The 27777-nt window shown below is 41.9% G+C and overlaps 1 protein-coding gene across 1 annotated transcript in view; it reads left to right on the top strand.

The window, feature by feature from the left end:
- RPN1 (ribophorin I) overlaps positions 1–26949 on the top strand; it is a 28420-nt gene extending 1471 nt beyond the window's left edge. Inside the window, exons 2-10 of the mRNA XM_038565482.1 lie at positions 2413–2477; positions 6878–7184; positions 14053–14262; positions 15620–15812; positions 19956–20055; positions 21363–21501; positions 21744–21863; positions 25181–25426; positions 26533–26949. Coding sequence (XP_038421410.1) covers positions 2413–2477; positions 6878–7184; positions 14053–14262; positions 15620–15812; positions 19956–20055; positions 21363–21501; positions 21744–21863; positions 25181–25426; positions 26533–26715 — 1563 coding nt within the window. The 3' untranslated portion in view covers positions 26716–26949. The remainder of the gene's footprint in view (positions 1–2412; positions 2478–6877; positions 7185–14052; positions 14263–15619; positions 15813–19955; positions 20056–21362; positions 21502–21743; positions 21864–25180; positions 25427–26532) is intronic.
- The last annotated feature ends 828 nt before the right edge of the window (positions 26950–27777 follow it).

Genomic DNA, 27777 nt, shown 5'->3' with positions numbered 1-27777 from the left:
GTAAAATCTAGTCCTGATGTCTTGAAGTTGCCATTGTATAACAAGACAGCTGCAGGAGGTATCTGCCATCATGCTGGAGAATGCTGCAGGCTTGTCTTCTTGGCAGTCTGCTCTATGGGTGTTGTGGTAGGTGTTTTGAGTACATTCTTCCTAGCCCTCATAACGGCCCTTTGAGGTGAGGAGTGCCTGTCTAGGAGTAAGTTGTTTAAACCTGCTGGGTCAGCTCTCAGAGCCATGAGAGAATCAGGGGTTAGGTTAGCTTCAAACTTTCTGTGCTCTTCACTGTACCCCAATGCCTCTTTTGGCCTAGACGGCTCTGAGGTAGGATTGTGTTGGGTTATAAGACCTGCAGTCGCATTGCCAGATTTATTCAAAATCATTTGTTAATTTTATAGTCTCATGAAACAGGTTAAATGAGTATATGTGCTCCTTTACAGCCCTGTCCCAATGGGAAACAGAACTGGGTGTTACGCTTAGCAAAAACGGTGTATATTTTTCTTTCTTTCTTTTTTTTTTTTTTTTAATTTTTATTTATTCATGATAGTCACACACACACACACACACAGAGGCAGAGACACAGGCAGAGGGAGAAGCAGGCTCCATGCACCGGGAGCCCGACGTGGGATTCGATCCCGGGTCTCCAGGATGGTGCCCTGGGCCAAAGGCAGGCGCTAAACCGCTGCGCCACCCAGGGTTCCCGGTGTATATTTTTCAACAGTTGATTTGGAGGCCTTGGTAAGGTTGTTAGAAGTTTTTCAGTGGATTTTCTTCAGCCCTCCATGTAGAATTTTAGGAACTGGTTAGAAATTTATCTTTTTATTCATGAGAGTGATGTTTAATGATGAGAATCTAGTGGTTCCTCATCTTCTTACTACCAAGGATCCATCTTAGTATTTTTCCTCTCATATGGACCCTATATTTGAAATCTTTGTCTCTCTGATATTTTATTTTATTTTATTTTATTTTATTTTATTTTATTTTATTTTATTTTATTTTATTTTATTTTTTAAAAATATTTTATTTGTTTATTCATGAGAGTCACACAGAGAGAGAGGCAGAGGGAGAAGCAGGCTTCATGCAGGAAGCCCGATGTGGGGACTCAATCCTGGGTCTCCAGGATCACGCCTTGGCCGAAGGCAGATGCTTATTTAACCGCTGAGCCACCCAGGCGTCCCTCTGATCTTTCATTAATGTCTTTTATTAAGATGAATAATGATAAGTAGGAATATACTAGAATGTTACCATTGTGATAAGATTGCAGTCAGAGTGATGAAACTTGTTTTTATTAGCCTGTAGAACTTTATTGAGAGGATGATTGTATGATTACTTTTGGGCATTTTATTTAAATTAAAAACAATTTTTTAAAAGATTTTATTTTTCAAGTAGTCTCTAGGCCCAGTGGGAGGCTTCTAAATTAAAACGAGATTAAGAATGCCATGCTCTACCAGCCAGGTGTCCACTTTAGACATTTTAAAATACTAAAAATAGCTTATTCCTCATTATAGTTATGTGTATCCTATTGTGAACAAATGCTTCAGCCCAAAGAGTAATTTTACCCTTTCTTCTGTTTTTTCTTTTCTTTCTTCAGAGATTGGGTTGGCAAAGTGATCAGCGGTGGGTATAAGTTTTACCTTATAGTCTGCTCCACAGTCTCATGATTCAGGGTGTCTGTTCTTTCTCACATAAACTATGCAGCCTACTGGAGTTAACATTCTTTTCCTGGTTCTACACATCCTGTTGAAGTGAAGGGTGAGAATAGGGAATGTGACAAGCAGTGGCTGTTGGATTTATGCCACTGTTAACTTTTATGCAGGTAGAACCAGTTTTGGCCATGTGTGAGACTTTTCTACTATAACAATAAATCGTAATACTTATTTTCTATGCAAATATGTGTTTGAATGTAAATGGAGAAGAAAATGTCACCTTTATATTTGGAAATGTAAAGTGTAAGTATAATTTTTATTTACATATGTGAATTTGGTCATTCAGGAAAAATGTTATGTATGTATAGAGCTTTTTATATAGCTTATTCAGCGCAAAAGTATTTGACCATGTTCTTGTATTTCATATGAAAAAAATTGTTACAAAAGAATTATCTTGGGATCCCTGGGTGGCACAGCGGTTTAGCGCCTGCCTTTGGCCCAGGGCGCGATCCTGGAGACCCGGGATCGAGTCCCACGTCGGGCTCCTGGTGCATGGAGCCTGCTTCTTCTCCCTCTGCCTGTGTCTCTGCCTCTCTCTCTCTCTGTGACTATCATAAATAAATAAAAATTAAAAAAAAATTATCTTTAAAAAGTTTTTGTAGTTTGAATACTTTACTGTGGACATTCTGAGGCAGTTGGTTACTTGGTGACTCAAACGTAGAGACTGAAAGACATAATAAAAAGAATAGTCTCTTTTGTCCTGTTACAGGTGAAGGGAGAAGATGAGGAAGAGAACAACTTGGAAGTAAGAGAAACCAAAATTAAGGGTAAAAGGTAAGCTCCCAAACAGAATATCTATATATCTTGCCTCTTCTTGTCACAGGTTATCATATCAGTTGGAATCATAAGGTAAGAGAGTTGCTGAGGAAGTACCTGGTGTTTTAGACACTGTTTCAATTAATACAGTGTGTGGTAGGTGAGCAACAGGCTGTAATATATTCTGACCCATTTATGTCTTTTTTGATCACTAATGCTAAAATTGCCCCCAACAGTGGCAGTTTGTTTTACAAGAAGGTATCTACTTTCTTTTCTTTTTTTTTTTTTTAAAGGTTTATTTATTTATTTATTCATGATAGACAGAGAGAGAGAGAGAGAGAGAGGCAGAGACACAGGAGGAGGGAGAAGCAGGTTCCATGCCGGGAGCCTGACGCGGAACTCGATCCCGGGACTCCAGGATCGTGCCCTGGGCCAAAGGCAGGCGCTAAACCGCTGAGCCACCCAGGGATCCCCAGAAGTTAGCTACTTTCCACACCAGATTAGGTCTGCTAATGTATGTGGGGATAGAGATCCCCAAACAATGGATGGAGATCCAGTATGTGAGAACTCCAAGCTCTTTGTCTCAGTAGATAGCCTACCATCTCTTGTTGGCTACCATACTCTTTCTAAAAGGCAGACAAATGTACCCCCCTTACCACCTCTTGAGCCTTCAGAGCATTGAACATGATACTTCTTTGAAGGAGATAGACCAAGCTTCTCTGAAGGCTGAGGTTGGACTTGCCTTGTTCTCTGCTTTAACCTCAGCACCTAGCAAGGGGCCTGGCACTTAGTAGTTATTGTAAAACATTTTGTTAAGGATATTTTCCAAAATGTATAAAAAGCAGGAAGAATTGAATAAAGAATCCCCATATATCTCATCACTCAGCCTCAACAGTTATCAGGATTTTGCATGGTATTTAGTAGGCATTGAAATATTTGTTGAAAAAAAAAAAAATGAAATATTTGTTGAATGAGTGATGTGGGAGGAAGAAATGTTTTTAGCTCAGTGATTTTTTTTTTTTTTTTTTTAAATTTATTTGAGGAGGGGAGGGGCAGATGGAGAGGGAAGGAAAGAATCTTATAAGTAGACTCCATGCCCAGCACAGAGCCCCATGCAGGGCTCGATTTCACAACCCTGAGATCATGACCTGAGTCAGAATCAAGATTTGGGTGCTTAACTGACTGAGCCATCCAGGTACCCCTAGCTCAGTGATTCGTAACTGAAGGCAAATGGACTAAGCTTATGCTGTAATCATAAGCAGAAATAAAATACTTGATTCTTGACCAGCAAACCTTTGAACCTTAGAGCTGTTGGTCCTTATGTGATTCAGAAAGTGTCAGTTTGGTCTCCTTGCTTGACAGTTTTAAAGTTATTTTCTCATTCGTTTTGAATTTTTAAAAAATGAGAATATGACAGTAATAACTTTTCTTTATGCATGTGCCCATTTATACATAATTTTACGTAAGCATATAAATGGGATAATTTTAAGTTTATTAATTTGTCTACATAAAGCTTAATGGCAACATTAAACAAGTTATGTATCCTGCAACCCTAACATGACAACTTACATGTCATTGTTCTGATCCATGAAAGAATCTTGGACCCCAGTGTCGTCAGATCTGTGTTGTCCACCTAGTCTTTTATTAATCAGAAGCCTTCATTAGTTGATGCCCCCGAGCTGCAATGAGAGTTGATCTTTTTTCTTTTCCTTTTTAAAAAAGATTTATTTATTTATTTATTTTAGAGAGTGAGTGAGAGTGTGTGTGCACAAGTGAGCATGAGACGGAGGGGTAGAGGGAAAGGAAGAGGAAGAGAGAATCTCAAGTAGATTCCGTGCAGAATGTAGGGCTCGGGGCTCCATCTCAGGACCCTCAGATCACAACCTGAGCCAAAACTGAGAGTTGGATGCTTAACTGACTGTGTCACCCAGGTACCCTGAGAATTGATATTTCTCTTTTCTTTTCAATGTATTATTTATTCTAGAGAGAGTGCCTGCAGGAATAGGGGGGGAGAGGGGGAGAGGAGAGAGAATCCCAAGCAGGCTTTCCCACTGAGCGCGGAGCCTGAGAGGGGCTCAATCCCTGATAGGTCAGTCAAAACTGAGTCAGTCAGTTAACTTACTGAGCCACCCAGGCCCCTCTGAAAATTGATATCTTGGAGCACTGAAATGTTGTTAAAGTGAGATTCAGTTATGCTGGGACATTTCATGTGAAAATTAAAGTGGTGCTGTATCAGATATTGTGCTGATGGGCTAGAGGGACAAAGAGATTGGGTCAGGTAGTGAGACAGGTAATAATCTTGGCAAGGAGGAATTGTTTGAACTGTGGGGAATTGTTTGCAATGGGAAGCCAGGAAGGGATGAATATGATAGACATTCTAAGGCAGGATTATCCAGACCCTTGGGGATAGAGTAAAGTGAGGCATAGAACATGCAAGAGGGTTTTGGTTTAGAAGTGGTCAGAGGGACACCTGGGTGGCTCACCGGTTGAGCATCTGCCTTTGGCTCAGGGTGTGCCTTTTCTTTTCTCTCTGCCTGTGTCTCTGCCTCTCTCTCTCTCTCTCTCTCTCTGTCTCTCATGAATAAATAAATAAAGTATTAAAAAAAAAAGACACGGTCAGATTGGGGCACCTGGGTGGCTAAGTGGGTTAAGCATCTGCCCTTGGCTCAGGTCATGATTTTAGAGTCCTGGGATTAAGCCCTGCGTCAGGCTTCCTGCTCAGTGGCAAGTCTGCTTCTCCCTCTATCTCTGTGATCTGTGTCTTTCAAATAAATAAATAAAATCTGACAAAAAAGTGGTCAGATGGTAGTAGTATTAACAGAGTAAGGAATTGGGATCATGTATGTTACTAGGTTTCTTTTTTTTTGTTTTTTTTTTTTTGTTACTAGGTATTTTGGTTTGGTTGTTGGAGCTGTCTGCTGAAGATTTGAAAATAGGAGAGTTTAGTGCTCTGGACAGAGCATGGGACAAGAAGCAGATCTGGAACTTGAAGCCAAGAATTGGTTAAGACTGCCCTGGGAGAAGGTATAGGGCTTATATTTAGAGTAGGTACTTCAGAGTAGTAACAGGGTGTGTGATGGTGTGACTGATGATAAAGACATGCAAGATTACAATTTTGTAAGGCCATATCAGGAAAAGTGATCCATACTCTGACCTTGGAGGACAAATTCCAAGGAAGTATGTTAAATGCCTTTAATTTTCCACTAACAGTTTCTGGGTCTACCAAAAGTTATCTCCTGGTTTAGAAAACTCAGATTCATTTTTGAGTTAATATCCTATGGATCTCAGTAGTTTCCAGCCATCTCTTTTTCTTAAAAATGCTGGTAGCTTGGGCAGCCCTGGTGGCCCAGCGGTTTAGTGCTGCCTTCAGCCCAGGGTGAGATCTTGGGGTCTCAGGATCGAGTCCCACATCGGACTCCCTGTGAGTAGCCTGCTTCTCCCTCTGCCTGTGTCTCTGCCTCTCTCTGTGTCTCTCATGAATAAATAAATAAAATCTTAAAAAAAAAAATGCTGGTAGCTTTATTTTTTAGTTTAGAGAGTGATATAAGCTCATTAAACAAATTGAAAAATAAAAATAAAATGAAGCTTATTCTCCTCCCCAACACAGCATTAACAGTTTGGAAACATTTCATTGGAATACTTTTCTTCACATTTGTGTATGTTTATACTTTAGGGTGGAGTCATACTGTGTCATTTGTAAATATTTCTGTTTTTTTACATGGTACATGGAAATGATTAATATCTACACAGATCCAAACATCTTTTTTAGTGGCTGCCAATATTCTACTGTGTGGCTCTGCTGGAATGCTTCAACCATTATCCTGTTGTTTTATACTTTTTCTTTTTAAAGATTTTTTATTTTTTCATGACAGAGAGAGAGACAGAGACAGAGACACAGGCTGAGGGAGAAGCTGGTTCCCCACAAGGAACCTGATGTGGGACTCAATCCTGGATCCCGGGATCACGCCCTGAGCCAAAGGCAAATGCCCAACCGCTGAGCCACCTAGGTGTCCCATCTTTTTTTTTTTTTTTTTTTTTTAAGATTTATTTATTTTAGAGAGAAGAGAGTGGGGATGGGGCAAAGGAAGGAGGAAGAATCTCAAGCAGATTCTCCTTTGAGCGTGGAGCCTGACTTGGGGAGCTCAATCTCACAACCCTGAGATCATGACTTGAGTCGAAACCACGAGTTGGATGTTTAACTGAGCCACTCAGGTGCTCCTATACTTTTGTTATTATAAACAAATGTGAAATGATAACCCAGACATTAATCTAAAAAGGCTTAAATTAATAGGTTAGAGGTGATCTCCTAAAGGTAATTGCTTTCGTTTTGGGTACAAAATACTGCTGTGATGGTGAGTTGCTGCCTCTCTTTTCAGTTCCCTTCATCTCTTAATTCTCTTGCCTTGTTCTTCCTCCAGTGGGAGATTCTTCACAGTCAAGCTCCCAGTTGCTCTTGATCCTGGGGCCAAGGTCTCAGTCGTTGTGGAAACAGTCTATACCCATGTGCTTCAGCCATATCCAACCCAGATCACACAGTCAGAGAAACAGTTTGTAGTGTTTGAGGGGAACCATTATTTCTATTCTCCCTATCCAACGAAGACACAGACGATGCGTGTGAAGCTTGCATCCCGAAATGTAGAGAGCTACACCAAGTTGGGAAACCCTACGCGCTCTGAGGACCTCCTGGATTATGGACCTTTCAGAGACATCCCTGCTTATAGTCAGGTAGGCTCATGTGGGGTCCAGTCTGTCCCTGTCTATTTCAGTGAATGTCTTCTGGAGTGACTACTAGTTGATAGGCACGGTGATGTGAGATGGGCGTAAATCTGAAGTCATTTTTTTTTTTTTTAAGATTTTATTTATTTATGAGAGACAGAGAGAGGCAGGGACATAGAGGGAGAAGCAGCCTCCTCTCAGGGAGCCCAATGCGGGACTTGATCCCCAGACCTGGGATCACGCCCTGAGCCAAAGGCAAATGGTCAACCGCTGAGCCACCCAGGTGTCCCTGAAGTCATTTTTAAGATCATCCCCAAATATCTTCACCAACTGTGAAATGCCTCTCTTGGGGGTTCCCTTTCTCATTTTGGGAGTACAGATGGAGGCTGGGAGGTTTAGGAAGATTTTTAAAGAGGAAAAACATGACAGATGAATCTCAAACTTCATGACTTGGATTTTTGAAGCAATGACACATGAACTTAGTTTAATTATTGCATCAGCATTTAGGATCTGTCAAAGCCAACTATTAGCTAGTGACAGTGCTAAATGGAGATTGCTAAGGTCTCTGAGGGAACCCTACAAACAGTAGTCTTCTTCCCCCTTCCTGAGTTCTGTACATACTGAGAAACAAGAGTATTGAGATAGGTTGGAAGTGAAAAAATAATGTAGCTTTATTACAGTTAAAGACTAGGTTGAAGAAGATAGTTTATCTGTAGGTACTGCTGGGTGTTTCCTAATATTGAGCTCCAAATTGAAACAGAAGTGTCCATACAAATAAGATGGGCTAGGGCAAGTTTCTCCACGTGCAGGTCTTGCCAGCAAATGAAGTGAGATCTCAAACTGCCCATGGGCAGGTATGCCAGACGAAGCAGAGGAGCTGGGGAGTGCATGCCCTGTCCATTTTTCTCCACTTTACCATTTATTTAAGGTATACCAGTCCTCTGGATGAAAAGGCTCAGTTTTAAACTAAAAGTACTCCCATCACATGAAATAAAATGTGAGCTTAGAGACATTAACTTTTTTTTTTTTTTTTTTAACTTTTTAAATGCAAACAAAGTGGAGGAGGAGGGGATTAGGGAAGGGAAGAATAGCTTGCTGACCGACCATCTTATTTCCTAGCCTTTGTAGACAGTGTATTAAATAATAAATATGAGCATTTCTTTGAATCATAGTTAAAAAAATAGTTAAAAATTTAAAAGTCTTTGGCTATAGATGAAGCAATTGGTGAAACTAAATGATTCCTCTAAGATTAGATTACAAATAAATTGGCTTCTAGGGTGGATGGCCAAGTTGTATGTAGCACAATTCCAGCAAATATACTCACATTAAAAAAGTATAATAATAAAGAATAAGGAGGTAGCATATAGAGAGTTGGAGTGGGGGCTGGGGGAGAAGGGAACAAGGCATTGTATGTAGAGACCTGGAGATGGGAGACCAGGCACTATACTGACTGGGGTGGCTGGGGTAGTAAAGCTGGCTGCCTCGCTGAGCCTAGGCGTTGGGCCTTAAACATAGAGGGAGCGGTCAAGGCTTAAAACAGACTGTTGTTATGGAAAAGTTCAAACAAATGCAGAAGTGTAGAGAATAGTGTAATAAACTCCCATAGCCTATCACTTTAACTCTGTGGGTATCAGAATATTACCACACTTATCGACACTTTCTTTTTTCTCTGCTGTAATATTTATTTATTTATTTTTAAAGATTTTCATGTATTAATTAGAGCGCGCGCACATGAACAAGGAAGCAGGGCAGAGGAAGAGGGAGAAGCAGACTCCCTGCTGAGCAGGGAGCCTGATGCAGAGCTCTATTCCAGGACCTTGGGACCATGAACTGAGCTGAAGGCAGCCTCTTAACTGATTGAACCACCCAGGTTCTGCTGTAATATTTTATTATTATTATTTTTTAAAGATTTTATTTATTCATGAGAGACACAGAGGGGCAGAGACCTAGGCAGAGGGAGAAGCAGGCTCCATGCAAGGAGCCCGATGTGGGACTCGATCCCAGGACTCCAGAATCATGCCCTGAGCCGAAGGCAGACGCTCAACTGCTGAGCCACCTGGCTGTCCCTCTGCTGTAATTTTTATTTTATTTATTTTATTTTATTTTATTTTATTTTATTTTATTTTATTTTATTTATTTTTATTTTTTTTATTTTTTATTTTTTTAATTTTTATTTATTTATGATAGTCAGAGAGAGAGGCGCAGAGACACAGGCAGAGGGAGAAGCAGGCTCCATGCACCGGGAGCCCGATGTGGGATTCGATCCCAGGTCTCCAGGATCGCGCCCTGGGCCAAAGGCAGGCGCCAAACCGCTGCGCCACCCAGGGATCCCTATTTTATTTTATTTTATTTTATTTTATTTTATTTTATTTTATTTTATTTTATTTTATATTTTATTTCATTTTATTTTATTTTATTTTATTTATTTTATTTTAATTTATTATTTTATTTTATTATTTTATTTATTTATTTTATTTTATTATTTTTTTCTGCTGTAATATTTTAAAGTAAATCTTAGGAAGCGTGTCATTTCAGCCTACGTACTTAATTATCATCTCTAAAACACAAGGATATTTAAGACTTCTTTTGCAATCTCTTGTTTAGAACATATATCACTGAGGATGTACAGTCAAAATAATTTGTTCTAATGTCATTTGAAATAATTGTTTTCTTGGTGTCTCAGATGTTAGTTTGACATAGGGCTGTTCATTTTGGGTCATTCCACTATTAAGAATTTTTTTTAATTGATTCAATTTTTTGAAATGAAAACAGCCAAAATTCTGTAACAAGGTAGGCTCAGAGAACTCTTGCTTCCACTTCTCCCTTCTCTCTGTTCTTCTTGGAGAGCATTCATATTAGCTTTTGGTTTATCTTTCTAATGTTTTGGCTTTTAAATTTTACATCTTTTGGATTTTGGACTTTCTTCCTCCATTTTAAATTAATAAAATACTCATGAGAGACTGGCATATACAGAGGAAAATTTGACACCAGTTGACCTCTACTTTTGACATAATAGTACCGGAGTCATTTCTTTCTAAGCATGGGTGCTTTTTGATATGGAAATCCTATCGTGTTTAAAGTATTGCATGATACTTTTACCACTTAGAATATTCTCTAAACATTTTACATTACCTTTGTAAAATATTTTTTTTTCTTTTTTCTTTATGTATTTGACAGAGAGGGAGAGGGAGACAGAGCACAAGTAGGGGAGTGCCAGACAGGGAGAGGGAGAAGGAGTAGCAGATTCCCGACTGAGCAGGAAGCCAGGATCCGGGATTATGACTTGAGCCAAAGGCAGACACTTAACCAACTGTGCCGTCCAGGCACCCCTGTAAAGCATCTTTAATAGCCATATAAGATCCTATAATTTGATGCCTTAAAGCTTTTTTGCCAAGTTTCCTATGTTGGACAGTTAGCTTTTTTTCTCTAACACTACAGTAGTCATCTCTTTACATACAACTTTTTATATAATCTCAGGATAAATTTTTTTTTAAGTTGAGTTTTGACTTTAATTTCAGTTGGTTAGCATATGGTGTAATAGTTTCACGTGTACAACATAGTATTCACCACTTCCATACAACACTCAGTGCTCATCACAATAGTGCCCTCCTTAATCCCCATCACCTATTTAACTCATCCCCCCACCCACCTCCCTTCTGGTAACCATCATTTTGTTGTTTGTTCTCTATAGTTAAGAGTCTGTTTCTTGACTTCTATCTACATATTCCATTTGCTGCTTTATTTTGAAGTTCCACATATGAGTGAAATCACATGGTATTTGTTTTTCTCTGATTTCGCTTAGCATTATGCTCTAGCTTCATCCATGCTGTGTTGGAAGTGGTAAGCTTTCATTCTTTTTTAATGGCCGAATAATATTCCATTGTGTGAATATATATGTACCACATTTTTATTCATCAGCCAATGTACGCTTGGGCTGCTTCCATTTCTTGGCTAATGTAAGTAATGCTACTATAAATAATAGGGGTGCATGTGTCCCTTAGAATTAGTGTTTTGGTATTTTTTGGGTAAATACCCAAAAAGAGCCATTGGTGGATCATAAGGTAGTTGTATTTAACATTTTAAGGAACCTTAATGCTTTTTCCACAGTGGCTGCACTAGTTTGCATTCCCACCAGCAGTGCATTGAGGGTTCCTTTTTCTCCATATCCTCCCCAACACCTGTTATTTCTTATGTTATTGATTTTAGCCATTCTGACAGTTCTAAGGTGATATCTCATTGTGTGTGTGTGTTTTTAAATATTTGATTTATTTATTCATGAGAGACACAGAGAGGCGGAGACATAGGCAGATGGACAAGCAGGCTTGATATCTGGACTCCGGAATCGCCCTGAGCCAAAGGCAGACACTCAACTGCTGAGCCACCCAGGCTTCCCTCATTGTGGTTTTAATTTGTATTTCCCTTATGATAAGTGATGATGAGCATCTTTTCATGTGTCTTTTGGTCATAGGGTAGATTTTCTGAAGTAAAAGTTTTCAAATCAAGGCATATGAACATTTAAAAATCTCTTAATGTGGGGCACCTGGGTAGCTTAGTTGGTTGAACAGTCTCTTGATTTCAGTTCAGGCCATGTTCTCTGGGTCGTGAGATTGAGCCCAGCCTTGAGCCCTGCCTTGGGCTCTGTGCTCAGCAGGAAGTCTGCTTGGAATTCTCTCTCTCCCTTTGCTGCACCTTATGCCACCCCCCCACCCCCCACACATGAGCTGTCACTCTCTCAAATCTTTTTCAAAAATTAAAAAAAAAAATTTAAAAAGATTTTATTTATTCATGAGAGACACAGAGAGAGAAAGGCAGAGACACAGGCAGAGGGAGAGGCAGGCTCCATGCAGGGACTCGATCCTGGGTCTTCAGGATCACACCCTTGGCCGAAGGCGGCACTAAATCGCTGCACCACCCGGGCTGCCCAAAATTAAAAATCTTTTGAGGTATATTGCCAAGTGGTTTTTCAAAAGATTTAGCGAATTTATTATGGCACCAGCAGTCAGAAACTGTCAGTTTCCTGTACCCTTGTCAGTATTGGCATTAAATACTATGAAGTTAAACCTTTAAGAATTTACTCATAGAATGAGTGAATAAAGTAGCAGGAGCTATGAGAATTAATAAACTGTCCTTTTTCATGGACTTTTGGGGGAAGAAGGGTGTTTTTCTATTACTTCTTGTCCTTTCAGATTCTGTTTCTAAGGTTCCAAGTATGTATTCATAGAAGGGCACTCATACTACTCAGTGACCAGAAAGATTTAATAGTAATTTCAGTGGTAAAATTGGCAAAGTGGAGGAATTTCTAAAGGTGTATCCTTTAATTCTCTGAGAACTGTCTGGGAAGGCAGTATTTACTGCAGAGGAGTGCACAGCCAGAGCTAAAATGTTGAAGACCCTAAGACCTACTATTGCCATTTAGATTTATTTATGACCTTGAATATGCTGAAACTGCTGGACCTTGGTGTTTTTAGTTTGTAAAACGCAAAGAGTAGTACTTAGCTCATTGTGTTGAGGATTAAATGATCACGCGTTTGTTTAACGCTCGTGAAAGAGTAACTGACACGTATATTTGTTTTGTTTTGTTTGAAAGATTTTATTTATTTATTCATGAGAATACACAGAGAGAGAGAGAGAGAGAGGCAGAGACACAGGCAGAGGGAGAAGCAGGCTCCATGCAGGGAGCCCGACGCGGGACTCGATCCCGGGTCTGCAGGATCACACCCTGGGCTGAAGGTGGCGCTAAACCGCTGAGCCACCTGGGCTGCCCTGACACGTATATTTGTGTTAGCTCGACAAGTTAGCTAAACAAGTCTCTCTTCCAGGGACTATTCCAGGTAAGTTTTCTCCACGTTAGAAAAACCCAGCAGTGCTATGAATCATCTTCAGTTTTGAGGTTATTTGCTAGCTTATTGGGTAGACATTATGTCTTTATGAGATCATATATATCACCTCATCAGAATTTTTCTTTATTACAATTTAAGGTTTCATTTTCTTTTAAAACTGCAAGAATTAGGGACGCCTGGGTGGCTCAGCGGTTGAGTGCTTGCCTTTGGCCCAGAGCGTGATCCTGGGGTCCTGGGATCAGATCCCGCATTGGGCTCCCTGCATGGAGCCTGTTTCTCTCTCTGCCTGTGTCTCTGCCTCTCTCCCTCTTAGTGTCTCTCATGAGTAAATGAATAAAATCTTTAAAAAAAAAACTGCAAAAATTAGTTAAAAGGCAATTTAAAAAAGCTCATTATAGAAATTTTGAAAATAAAACCACAAGGAGAAGGTAGAAACAATCTAAGAACTCTGATTTCTGCCTGTGTTGGGATTCTTCTGTATTTCATTTCAGGTTCTTTTTGTTCTTTTACTCCTATGGTGGCTTTAAGATAAGTGGCATGTAGAAGTTTTTGTTTCTAAAATACAAATGGTATTTATATTAGAACCTAAAACAATTTTGTGTAGCCTATTTTTCTATTTTATTTATTTATTTATTTGTTTATTTATTTTTAAAAGATTTTATTCATTTATTCATGAGAGACACAGGGAGAGAGAGAGAGGCAGAGACACAGGCAGAGGGAGAAGCAGGCTCCATGCAGGAAGCCTGACATGGGACTCGATCCCAGGTCTCCAGGATCACGCCCCGGACCAAAGGTAGCGCTAAACCGCTGAGCCACCGGGGCTGCCCCTATTTTTCTATTTAGTAATAACATCATGAGTATTTATTTCCATACGCCATTAAAAAGTCCTAGTAAGCATCACTTTAGAATATAGCACACATTAACTATCCCATAATTGAGCCGTTCTTTTGCTTATATATGTATTGACTCCAGTAGTATTTGAAACTAGTGTTGATTTATCCGTCACCCAAAATTGGAATTGTTTCCTTCCTCTCCAGGATACTTTTAAAGTACATTATGAGAACAACAGCCCTTTCCTGACCATCACCAGCATGACCCGAGTCATTGAGGTGTCTCACTGGGGTAACATTGCTGTGGAAGAAAATGTGGACTTGAAGCACACAGGGGCTGTGCTGAAGGGACCTTTTTCACGCTATGATTACCAGAGACAGCCAGATAGTGGAATAGCGTCCATCCGCTCATTTAAGGTATGGGGTATGCAACTCAGACATTGGGAGAAAGTATCATTTTATCATATCTGTGCTTTGGCTTTTTGAAAGTGTCTAAATATGGAGCATTGTTTGGGTTCGATTGGTGTTCAAGGTGTTCAAGTAGATCACAGTTGGGACTAACAAAAAGAGTCTTTTTTTTTTTTTTTTTTTTTAACTAAAAGAATCTTAAAAAAGATAGTTCCCATTTATATATAGGCCATTTTTTAAAAAAGAGATTTTATTTTTAAATCTCTATACCCACCATGGGGTTGAAATCACAACCCTGAGATCAAAAGTCATGTGCTACACCAACTGAGCTGGCCAGGCACACCAAAGTAGGCCATGTTTTTAAAAGAAAATTTGAATAATAGAAAAAGGGAAAACCATACCACCACCCAGAATTAGTATTGCTCATATTTTAATATTTCTTCTTACTTTTATAATACTCTTAAAAAGATTTTATCATATTGCACATGAAATTGTATATATCTTTAGTCTTATAAATGAAATCTTGTATTTTCATGTACAGTTGAAAACTGAAAACATATGCAGTTGAAAACCCCCTTGTAAAACATAGAGTTAGGGGCACCTGTCCCCTACACATTTGAAAATCTGCATGTAACTTTTGACTTCCTGAAAATTTAACTAGCATCCTCTTGTTTTCTGGAAGCTTAACTACTAACGTGAGTAGACCATTACCACATATTTGGTATGTTGTATGTATTATATACTGTATTCTTATAATTAAGTTAGAGAAAAAAATGTTATTAAGAAAATCATAAGAGAAAATACATTTATAGTACTTACTGTATTTACTGAAGAAGATCCACATAAAAGTGGACCTGTGCAGTTCAAACCCATGTTATTCAAGAGTTAACTGTACTTAAGTATTACAGAAGGATTCATTATGGGAATGAAGTGTTAGAATTATTTCTTCCTCATTATGGAAATATGCTTATAGATTTGGAAGGTACAGTAAAGAATGTGAGGTGGGGAAACCCCCTCCATGACCCTATCACCTAGTGATTGGATATAGTTTCTTTCATTTTTAGTTTCTCTCCCTGCAGAGTAACTTAGCAATTACCTTTATCTTTGTATTAGTCCTTCAGTATTTGCTAAAGTATTTACAATTGTCTCCATTATTTATTGTTTAGGAGAATTAGCTATTTACCTGCCATGATTGAGAAATAGTTGCACTATTTAGTGCAAACTTGATTGGGAGGCTTATGTTATTCCCAGTTTGGGGACTATGCTATGGGGAAGGCTCTTGGCACAGAAAGTCTTCTGTTTTTAGGATCATCTCCTGTGAGTAAGTTTCTGGAGGCTTTAGAAGGCGTTGTGCTCTCTCTTGCAGACCATCCTCCCTGCCGCTGCCCAGGATGTTTACTACCGGGATGAGATTGGCAATGTTTCCACCAGCCACCTCCTTATTTTGGATGACTCGGTAGAGATGGAAATCCGGCCTCGCTTCCCTCTGTTTGGCGGGTGGAAGACCCATTACATCGTTGGCTACAACCTCCCAAGCTATGAGTACCTCTATAATTTGGGTCAGTATTTAGGGAATAGAAAGGGGAGACACTCATTTTCTTTCATTTCCTGCATTTTTATTTCTAGTGGTGGTTTTGTTTTAACAATTGCCAGTCTTTTTTTTTTTTTTTAAGATTTTATTAATTTATTTGTGAGAGACACACACACACACAGAGAGAGACAGAGACAGAGAGAGAGAGAGAGAGGCAGAGACACAGGCAGAGGGAGAAGCAGGCTCCATGCAAGGAGCCCGATATGGGACTCGATCCTCGGTCTCCAGGATCACACCCTGGGCTGCAGGCGGCGCCAAACCGCTGCGCCACCAGGGCTGCCCTCAGTAACTGATTCTAAGAACACCTTATAACCACCACTCACTCAGGCCAAGACATTGAATTGAGCCAGCCAGCTTTCCTTCCCCACAATAGTATTTACTGCCCTGGTTTTTAGTCTCCACTTTCTCGACTTTCTTCAGTTTTATCACCCAACTGTATGTCTCTTGAATCTCTACTTTAGTTTTGCCCTTTTTGAAAAATTTGAGGTTTTGTTGGTTTCTCTTAATCCATAGTTCCCTCCTCCACCTGATTTATTTGTTTCTGCTTATCTATTGCAGACCTTGAGTCAGTTGTAACCTATAGTCGAGAGGTTTTGCTGACTCCTTACTCAGAATGCAATTCCATGCATTCCTGTGGGGAGCCTGATCGGGACTTGATCCCAGGGCCCTGGGATCATGACCTGAGCCAAAGGCAGATACTCAACTACTGAGCCACCCAGGCATCCTGCCTTTGTGTATTTCTTACAAGCTGAAAGCTTTCACCTCCCTTGGTGCTGTACAAAAGATAATTCTTGGTCCGCTTGGGTATTTTCTGACCGAGACTTGGAATCACCTGTTTCTCCTCAAACCCCAGTTTCTCTTTGTGGAAAAATGTATTTTAAGACCACAGTCGGAGGGACACCTGGGTGGCTCAGCAGTTTGGTGCCCGCCTTTGGCCCAGGGCGTGATCCTGGAGACCCGGGATCGAGTCCCGTGTTGGGCTCCCTGCATGGAGCCTGCTTCTCTCTCTCTGCCTCTCTCTCTGTATCTCTCATTAATGAGTAAATAAAATCTTTTTTTTTTTTAAAAGACCATAGTTGGAGAACTAGAAATGCATATTGTTCTGAGTTTGGTCAATATCTAGGCCTTTTCAGCTGACAGAGCTAGGTGTGTATTATACCTATGTGGAAGAAAATTGTGAAGTTATATAGTTAGTGTGGACTATAGGGATTTTGCTCATAGGTTTTGTCTGTATCTGATTCTATATTGAGAGTCCTTGTTCTGAAGGAGGAGAAGTGACGTAATAATTAGAGAGCCTTTCACAATTGTTTGATCCCACACTTACGCAGTCTCAGAATAAAAGTGGTCATGCTACCATTTCCAATAGGATTACTGAAAAAAGTTTATTTATTTTTGGCATGACCTCTCCTGATCCTACCCTAGTGTTTTGGTGTGCTGTATGTATACTGAATATCTCTCTTGTCAGAACTGATAGTGTACCTCTCCCATTTGAACTCTAGACTTAGCTCTGCAGTAACTCTAATTAATGCTCACCCCATCAGTGTTTACAGTGACCAATGACTTTCGTCATTTTCATGTTCTGAAGCTCATTCTCTGGTAGATTCCTTGGGGAAGGCTTGTGGGAATGAGTTCTTACATGTTGATAGTTGATAACAGGTTGTGCCTTTTGTGCATATAAGCTATTTTGATGAACATAAAATCACTGGCTCACACATCTTTCCTTGAATATCTTAAATAGGTTACTTTTTTTGGTATGAAGTGTCACTGTCAGAGTCTGATGATCTAATTTTTCCCCTTTCTAAGTCACCTCCCCTTCTAAGTCTTTTTATATAAATACTGAAAAGGATTCTTTCTTTAAAATTTAATACTTTTATAGAACATGTTTTGGCTACATGTGGTTGCTGTGCTGCTATTCTTGGGTTAGCATTATGGTTTTACCTTACAGTCTGAAACCTTTTTGTAAGTTTTCTCTGTTGGGGCTCCTATTCTATATTGAGTCTTTGCCTGTTTTCAATATTTGGCAGTTTCTCTTGAGTCTTTCCTTCATTGAAAACTTTGCTTCTTTTTACTTTTTATTTATTACAAGACATTACCTGTTGTGTTTTTTCACTTGTATTCCTTTTAGCATAGCCTCCCTTCCCTTCCCTTCCCTTCCCTTCCCTTCCCTTCCCTTCCCTTCCCTTCCCTTCCCTTCCCTTCCCTTCCCTTCCCTTCCCTTCCCTTCCTTCTTTCTTCTTGATTTTATTTATTTATTTATGAGAGACACACAGAGAGAAGAGAGAGAGGCAGAGACACAGGCAGAGGGAGGGAGTGCAGGCTCCATGCAGGGAGCCCGATGTGGGACTCGATCCTGGGTCTTCAGGATTAGGCCCTGGGCTGAAGGCGACACTAAACCACTGAGCCACCGGGGCTGCCCCATAGCCTTTATTTCTAAAACAATTTTATTTCTAAAATTTCTTTTCTGAATTTTTTCTTACTTTCTGTCAGTTTTCTGAATTTCTATAATTCTGGTTTATATTGCTCTTTTATGACTTGTGTCATTTGTTTTAAAGATTTTATTTATTCATGAGAGAGAGAGAGAGAGAGAGGGGCAGAGATACAGAGGAGAAGCAGGCTCCATGCAGGAAGCCTAATGTAGGACTAGATCCTGGGACTTCCAGGATCATGCCCTGGGCCAAAGGCAGGTGCCAAACCGCTGAGCCACCCAGGGATCCCGACTTGTGTCATTTTTTAAATGGCTTTAGCTTGTTTTGAAATACAACAGTTTTTTTGTTTGTTTTTAAGAGAGAGTGGGAGCAGGAGAATCTTAAGCAGGCTCCATACTCAGCATGGACCCCAATGCGGGGCTCCATCTTGCGACCCTGAGATCATGACCTGAGCTGAAACCAAGAGTTGGAAACCCAGGTGCCCCATGGGAACAGTTTTAATCAGTTCTGTGGCATGAATTTCTGGCATGTTTTTCATTTTACTTGGGATATTCTCTCTTTTTGTAACTTTTAAAAACAGTGAGGGGGCCCCCTTTTTCTGTTGCTCGTTTTTTTTTAATTAAGAAAAAAAACTTTTTAAAAAAAATATTTTATTTATTCCTGAGAGATATACAGAGAGAGAGAGGCAGAGACACAGGCAGAGGGAGAAGCAGGCTCCATGCAGGAAGCCCGACGTGGGACTCGATCCCTGGTCTCCAGGATCCCACCCTGGACTGAATGCGGCGCTAAACCCTTGAGCCATTGGGGCTGCCCAAGAAAAAAATTTTTAAGTTGGTTCCACACCCAGTGTAGGGTTCAAACTCATAGTCCTGAGGTCAAGAGTTGTGTGCTCTCCCAGCTGAGCCAGCCAGGTGCCCTTCTGTTCATTTTTAATGTGAGCTTTTAGGAGGAGGTATTGTAATTGCCCAGTTCCCTGTTGATTTGAATGTGGCGGCTTCCTTTTGGAGCCTTCCCTGGCTCAGTTTCCTGTAGCTCTGCTGTCCATGTTAGGCTTCATTTTGATTTTTCCTCTGGCAGTTTTTCCTCTGAGTAGGGTGCTGTCCTGGGAGTGGAGCTCTGATGGCTATTCCAAGTTCTCAGGGACTAGACTGCTCTAGACTGGCAGTTCCTTGGGCCTGGTTTGCTCACCCACCATGTGGGGTCAGGGGAGGACTCCTTGGAACTCCAGCCGCTCTTCTACAGTTGGCCTGCCTCATTCTCTGGTGAACAGCGTGGCCTGATTGGGGCTCTGCTCTTCTCAGGTCTGTCACTTGCCCTGTTGTCTCCTCCACTTTCTCCTTTATGTACACTAGTAATGTGCAGGTTGTATGCACATTTTGTTTTATAACACCCCCCCCCGCCCCCTTGGAGATCTGTGTTTTACCTAGTTTTGTTATAAATACGTTCTGTGGGTTTTTAGTTTTGCTGTGTAGTTGCTCTGTCTTTATGTAAAAATTGGGAAAGACCCGTAAGTATACTGCCACCACCACCTTGGTCTCCCAGAATCTCGTAGTCTGTTAACTTTAGATAGTATCTCTTTATTCTTCTCTGTGTAAAGAGCAAGTGTTCCTACCCTCTGTTGCCCCCTAGCTCCTGTGTCACTTCCTCTGTTTTTCACATGCCTGCACATCTTTGTCTTTCTTCAGGTGACCAGTATGCACTGAAGATGAGGTTCGTGGACCATGTGTTTGATGAGCAAGTGATAGATTCTCTGACAGTGAAGATCATCTTGCCTGAAGGGGCCAAGTGGGTGTGACTGTTCCTTTCCTCTGCTTCCCATTTCTCTGGCAGTGGCCTTGTGGTACCTCAAGAGGAAGCTGTGTTCTGGGGGCGCTGAGTAGGTGCTCAGCACATAGTTGAGAGCTCTATAGGGACTTTCTGACTGGACTTTCAACAGAAAAGTTAGACTCAAATGAGGCACAAGCTTGATTTATGAAATATATTCCCTGAACAGAGTCCCTCTTCATGACAGGTGTAGCATCCAAAGGGGATGGGATGGTCTGTAGCAGACAGAATGCAGAGTCCGGACAGCCAGGTAGCTCTTGTGCTGCGTTAATACAAAAAAGAAGAGCGGTGCAGCAATGGCATTGTTTTATCCTGGACTAGTCAAACTAGGTTCCGAAAGTGAGGTCCTGATCTTGTGTTAGGGTTCTTTTTTTTTTTTAATTTTTATTTATTTATGATAGTCACACACACAGAGAGAGAGAGAGGCAGAGGGAGAAGCAGGCTCCATGCACCGGGAGCCCGACGTGGGATTCGATCCCGGATATCCAGGATCGCGCCCTGGGCCAAAGGCAGGCGCCAAACCACTGTGCCACCCAGGGATCCCTTGTGTTAGGGTTCTGTGCTTGCAAACAGTAGGTGCTGTCTTTGGCCAGTTTAAGCAGACAGGAGTGCATTTGGAAGGGTAAGGCATGTCTTATAAAATGGCAGCAGAAGTTGCAGAGCCAGGACATCTTTGGAAATCCAGGTGGTGGAAACAGACAGTTGTTCAGAGAGGACCTACCCTTGACATGAGTGATAAACAACTATGTGTGTCTTTGTGCACTTCACTCTACTTCAAGGGGAGCTTCTGTTTGCCCTCTCTTGGGGATGGGAAGTTCTAGCAAAAACTATAGTGAGAACCCAGAGGAGGGAGAGTGGATCTAGGCAGACAAAAACAGGACATGTCTCCATTGTACCTTATGGAGTGACTTTTCAGAGGCCTTATTAAGTTCCCAAGAAGTTCTTGTTGGGTGGAGTGCACAGCAGGCTGGCGGGCTGTGTGGGTGGTGTGCCTCCAGGAGTGGGCCAGTATTGGTGAGCACTAGCAAGAGCAAGATGCAGGGAGCTGGTCATTACCTCAGCAGGAGAATGGTCTAATAGGGTATTCTGACAGCGGGTCAGCTGTTTCAGGAGGTCTGGTGGTCTGTGGTGCCAGGAGGGGAGCAGAGTGGAGTGTGGACTTAGTGACCTTGAAAGGCCCCCGTGGGCATTAAAATTTTCCAATCCTAAAGAACTTGTTGGTCAGTGCGGTTTGTCTTAGGCTGTATTTCATTCCTACCTGCATCTAGGAACATCCAAGTTGACAGTCCCTATGAAATCAGTCGGGCCCCAGATGAGCTGCACTACACTTACCTAGACACGTTTGGCCGCCCTGTGATTGTTGCCTATAAGAAAAATCTGGTGGAGCAGCACATTCAGGACATCGTGGTAAGTGACTCCACTGTTCTCTGCCTTCTGTGTCTTCCTCCCCGAGTATGGGGTCCTGGGGGCCAGGCACTTGCCTGTCTTTATCTTTTCCCTCCTGGGGCTGTTGGGTTTTGAGCACAGTCTGGGGGTGAGTGGGCGGCCTGGATGATGGTGGGCCTGCTAGGGCCCCTCTTGCCCCTAGGCAGACCTGTGGAAGCCAGTCCCCCTCATCCCTGCCCATTCCCCGTTCTCTGCCCCTACAGGTGCACTACACATTCAACAAGGTGCTCATGCTGCAGGAGCCACTGCTGGTGGTGGCAGCTTTCTACATCTTGTTCTTCACTGTCATCATCTACGTCAGGCTGGACTTTTCCATTACAAAGGTACCCACCCCTTGGCCTTTTGCTCACGTTTTTGGTTAGTCATTTTGGACCTTGATAATTTGTTTCATTAGCTTTTTACTGAGCATTGGTCTTCACAGCAAATCCGAGACAGAACCCTCTTGCCCAGAAGCCCCTTCCTGCCTGTGGCCTCTGCTGACCCTTATTGTAAAGAGAGAGACCTTGTTCTTGTTGCTATGATCACAGAGCATGCAGTGTTCTGTGAGACAGGGTGCTGCTGGTAGGCAAGCACTGCAGAAATAGGACAGCCAGCAGTGTGTGTTTCATGTTGGGGCTTCCCTGAGGATGTGACTGGCAGAGAAATTGGGGAAGAGCATTCAGCTGGCAGGAACAGTTTGTGCAACAGCAGGGACAACTTTGGTGGAATCCAAAGGGGAGCAGTAGGGTACATGTAGCAAAGATGTTGATCCAACCTGGTTCCGTAGAACAGTGAGGCTACCCACTGAGTCATCTGCTAGGAAGCCTTGTCATACAGAAGGGCTGAGTGTAGATTTTATTATGAAATGGCCCCACTTTTTAAGCTATAAGTGCTTTCATTTTTAAATTTATTAAAAAAATTTTTTTTAAGTAGGCTCCACCCCCAATGTGGGTTTAAACTCATGAACCTGAGATTAAGAGTCGCGTGCTTCACTGACTGAGCCAGCCAGGTACCCCTGCTTTGGTTTTTTAAAACTTTTATTTAAAATAATTCTACATTTATGGAAACTTTGCAAGAATAGCAGAAATAATGATTGTATACTCTTCACCTAGGCGTAACAGTTAACATTCGGCCTTCCCATTATATACAGTTATTTTTCCTGGACATTTGAGAGTAGATTGTAGACATTTATATCCTTTATTCTCTTGAGTAATAAAGCGTGCGTGTAGCCCAGGGACAAGAGTATTCTCTTAACTACAGTAGAATGATCGAATTCAGGAAACTTGATGTCACTGTAACACTGTTAACCAACCTGCAAACTGTGTTCAGATTTGGCAGACTGTCCTAGGGACCATAACATTTTCAGCAGTTGTTTTTCTTCCTCCAGGATCCAGCTGAGGATCATGCATTGCATTTAGTTGCCACACTTCCTTAGTCTCCTTTCATCTGGAACAGCTCTGGAGCATTTCTCTGTCTTTAATGACCTTGACATATTTGGCGTGTATACATCGGTTCTGTAGAATGTCCCTCAACTTAGGTGTATCATCTGTTTCTCTCTGATTAAATTCAGATTATGCATTTGTGGCAAGAATGCTATAAAGTGATGCTGCATTTGCAGCGCATCACAACCGGGGGTACCTGATGTCAGCTGGTCTCAGTGCTGGGGATGTTAACTCTCCTTACTTGGCTAAGCGGATGTCTACCTAATTTCTTCATGTTAAGGTTACTTTTTTTTATCTTTAAGATTTTTTAAAAACTTACTCATTTCAGAGAGAGAGAGTGAGAGAGAGCATGAGGGGTAGGGAGGAGCAGGAGGGAGAGAGAAGCAGACTCCCCACTGACCAGGGAGCCTGACTTCAGGCTCCATCCCAGGTCCCAGAGATCTATCGCAGCCCCAAAGTTCATTGTTTTTCTCTTTGCAATTAAGGTATGATCTGTTTGAGGCTATATAAATACTCTCATGTACATTTACTCATTAGTCATAGCATTTAGTATTGATTCTTACCTGAATCTGTTATTAGTGTGGTGGTTGAAAAACTGATTCCTTTTGTTGGCACTGTTCTGTAAGGGGAAGCTTTTCTTCCTGGTTGGCTGGTTACTTGTTAGGACTCCTGGCTTCTTTACTCTATGGGCCAGTGTCCCCTGGTGCTACTTATTTTGATGCTCAAATTGTTCTAGATTTGTCTGGTTTTTTCATGTCTTGTCATTTTTTAGAGTACTTCCTTTTTGTTGGGCACAACAGTGTGTTTAAGGCATAGCCTCCTGTACTTTCTCCAGTCAGCCCTGGTTCCTTTTAGAGGAGAATGGTACCTAGAGAGCAGGATCTGGGGGCTAGGTGTGATCATTGCTTTTGGGGTGTTGCTGTGTCTGGGCCTTCCAGCAGACAGAGCTAGGGGAGAAATGTATGGTATTTACAATAGCAGTTAACACTGATATCTCACTCCAGTCTGATGCCACAGGGTTCTTGCCATCCTTCCTCATTCTACTGTTTTTCCTTCTCTCCTGGACCCTACGTCAATATATTTATATATTCGTTGAATTCCATAAACATACAAAATAGTTTCAGAATTGCTGCACTCATGCCACCACAAACACCAGGCCTATCTGTAGAGTCCCAAGATTTGCTAGCAGTTCTTTTTGTCTTTAGACTGAGAATATCTTGTTGAGTACTGTGTTCTAAGGTAGTTAGCTTAGTTTTTCTATGTTAACTCATAGGAAATATAGCTAGATTCATTTATTTCTGTTTGAATTTATTGTAGTTTCTCCCTCTGGCACTCTAAATATTTAATTTTGATTGTAAAATTGTAAAACCCTGCCTTTTAGATAAGCAATTTGAGCAGTCTCTGGATATCCTTCATGATTTATTTTGCAAAAATGAGCAGATACTTTATTTTCTCCTCTTTCTTGCACAAAATGAAGAAAGCACCATATATGTTTTGTCATTTTTTTCCCCACTAAACAGATTGTGAGAATTACCCATGTTAGTTTGTAGAGATCTTACCTTTTTTTAATTTTTTGTATAGCTACAGAGAACTGCATTGAATGAATGGGTCAGTTTATTTAATCAGTTCCTTATGTATACATCTCCCTATCTTAAACCTTTGATAATTTATTGAGAAAAAACCAATTGTGGGCCAAATCAGCCATTTGCAGACCAGATTCAGCCTTTGAGCTGCCAAGTCAGAATTTTTGAGTAGACATGGGATGAGAGAGAATTCCGGAAAGTATGTAGGGCCTCATCTAAAGGGTTGTGAATGACAGGTCGTGAATGGCTTGGGCTTTATCCTTCAGGCCCTAGGAAACTCTTGAAGGTTTTAAGGAGAGAGACTTAATAAAAGTCTTGGAAGCCTTCCCTGACGTGCACTGAGCTCTTTCTTCCCTTTCTTGTCCCTTTTGTGGTGTGTTCTAGCATTAGTAGCCTTTCTCCCATCCTCTCTCTGCGCTGTGGGACTTTGAAGTGAATGTCTTCTTTATCTTTGTGTCCCCTGTCCTCCCCTATGCTGAACTGGTCAAGATTTAACATCCACAAAGGTTTGATTCTCTGACTTTCCAAGAAGATGGCTTTTCTTGTTTGCACAGCCAGTGGTGGGTACTTTTAGGGAGGTCAAGGTTGGAGCCGGCTCAGGCCTAGATGTTGTCACCCATGATGTCTCCCCCACAGGATCCGGCTGCAGAGGCCAGGATGAAGGTGGCTTGCATCACAGAGCAGGTCTTGACCCTGGTCAACAAGAGAATAGGTCTCTACCGTCACTTTGATGAGACCATCAATAGGTACAAGCAGTCGCGGGATGTGTCCACCCTCAACAGTGGCAAGAAGAGCCTGGAGACAGAACACAAGGCCTTGACCAGTGAGATTGCGTCGCTGCAGTCCAGGCTGAAGACAGAGGGCTCCGACCTGTGTGACAAAGTAAGTGTGTGCCATCCCAGAGTCACTCAGCTCTCTGCCCTTCTTGTCACACCTCTAGGGATTGTCCTCCACATTCTAGAGCACCATGGGGCTGCTGTGTGTGGGTCACATGCCGGGCAGCTCTTGCTTTGCCTTGTCCTGTGGTGCTGACCCTTATGGTGGAATAAGAAGGTTGGGATCTCGGTTACTGGCTGATTCAGAAGGCTCTGCTAGCCTCCGTGTCACTGTCCGTTCTCCACCTGGCTGCTACTGAGAGCAGCGGCTTCCTCTCCCAGAGGGTGGACTGGGCACAGCTCCAGACTGCTCTTGTGTGCTGAGAAGAAGCTACACTTAGATTCAGGTGTTTGACTCAGACTTTGTAAATCTGGCCAAGTAACCAAACTTCTGTTTCTTTGTGTCTTAGTACCTCACAGTGTTGTGAGTGCACAATGAGTTAGTGCATATAAAGTGCTGGGCACCCTACCTGGGATGTGCTTTGTGGTTCTTGTTACCTGTACAAGAAGAGGTGCCCTTCAGAGTCCCTGATCAAGCCCTTCTCCACATGCTGCTCCCAGAACTCCCTCCCCTTACCTTGTGCTCTTCATTGCACCTACCTTTTATCTGCAGCTCTTTTCTTTATGTGCTCGAGTGTTTCCTGGTGGCTTCATGAAAGCAAAATGGCTCATCTCTCTTGATTGCAGTTTTCCAGTGCCTAGCACTGTGGCTAAGTAATTGCTGAATGTTGAGTGATTGTGATTATGAAGTCCTCAGCCTCACAGCCAGCTGGTGATCATTCAGTCTCTTTGGCACACCCCTGCCATTAGTCTTGCCTGAGTCCTTGGACCTAATTTGGCTAGCCAAAGGGAAGAGGTGTACCTGGCACCGCACCAGGACATTGCCCGTAATGTTTCCACTTGATCCTCACAATCCTTTATAGCTAAGGTCCAAGGTCAGAGCTTGAAGGTATAGAAAGTGGAGCTGGCATTTGAAGCCAGGCCTGTCTCCTGCCACAGCCAGCCCCTCTACCCTGGGAGCTCCAGGGTCTGTAGGCATGGGAGGTGGTGGGCCCTGCTGAGTGTGGGTGGGAGGACCATTCTCAAGCTCTGCCCTGCTCTTGCCTTGGCCAGGTGAGCGAGATGCAGAAGCTGGATGCACAGGTCAAGGAGCTGGTGCTGAAGTCTGCAGTGGAAGCTGAGCGGCTGGTGGCCGGCAAGCTCAAGAAAGACACGTACATTGAGAATGAGAAGCTCATCTCTGGAAAGCGGCAGGAGTTGGTCACCAAGATCGACCACATTCTAGATGCTCTGTAGCCTCTGACCGTTATCATCAGCATGGGCCCAGGGCGCTGCACTTTCCGATGGCAGTTTGGGGGTGAAGGAGGGAAGGCCACCAGCAAGGCCATTGAATGCTGGCATCTGTATTTTATAAAAGGCCTTCAAGGAAGTGAGGCCAGGCCCTGCCATAGGCAACATAAGCAGCTTAGTTTTTGTCTTAAAAGTATTCTTTTTTAAAAAAAAAAAAATTAAATCCCGTTAAAAACAAAATATCTTTGTGTTTTGAACAAAGAAATTTTCAGTAGTTGATGGTTTTGTTCTGAAGCCTAGGATATTCTTTTATCCCGTAAGCCCCTTGTGTTTTGCCCTTTTAATACCTGATGTTTGGGTATTTTATGAGTGTGTGTTTTGTGTGTGTGAGTGTGTTTGTTTGTTTTTTTTTTTTAAAGTATGCGTGGCCAAATGAAAATAAAGCAGGGACTGTGAACATTTGTTCTGGCGACAATCTCATAACTTACCTTGAGGATAGTACTTTTATCAAGTGCTTTTTATTAAATAGTGGATTTACTTAGAGCACGTTTGCATGGCAAGCATCACTTCTATTTTACATGTTAGAACAGTGAGGCCACAAAGATAATGTGGGCTACGTAAGGTTACCGGACAGAGTCTGGGAGTGAGGGCTCTGTTGTTACTTTTTGTCTGTTCTGCATCACATGCTGTACTAGGCACTAAGGACACAGTGATGGATGAAATAGAGAATAGGGGTTCTTTTTAAAAATAATTTTTAAAAAGATTTTATTTATTCATGAGAGAAATAGGCAGAAACATATGCAGAGGGAGAAGCAGACTCCTTGCAGGGAGCCCAATGTGAGACTCCCTTCCAGATCCCAGGATCACACCCTGAGCCAAAGGCAGACACTCAACCACTGAGCCACCCAGGGGTCCCAGAGAACAGGAGTTCTTATTGAGGACAGATAGATGATCAGACACAAATTCATAATCACAAACTGTGACAACCCCATGAAGGAAAGGGACAGGGTTCTCCTGACAGTATTTACTGGAGAATACTGGGTGTACTCTGGATGGATAGGGGAATTG

This window comes from Canis lupus, chromosome 20 (genome assembly GCF_011100685.1).
Source record: "Canis lupus familiaris isolate Mischka breed German Shepherd chromosome 20, alternate assembly UU_Cfam_GSD_1.0, whole genome shotgun sequence".
NCBI classification, from domain to species: Eukaryota; Metazoa; Chordata; class Mammalia; order Carnivora; family Canidae; genus Canis; species Canis lupus.
The sequence above is the reverse complement of the archived record's forward strand: the minus strand, read 5'-3'. Positions and strand labels throughout refer to the sequence as shown.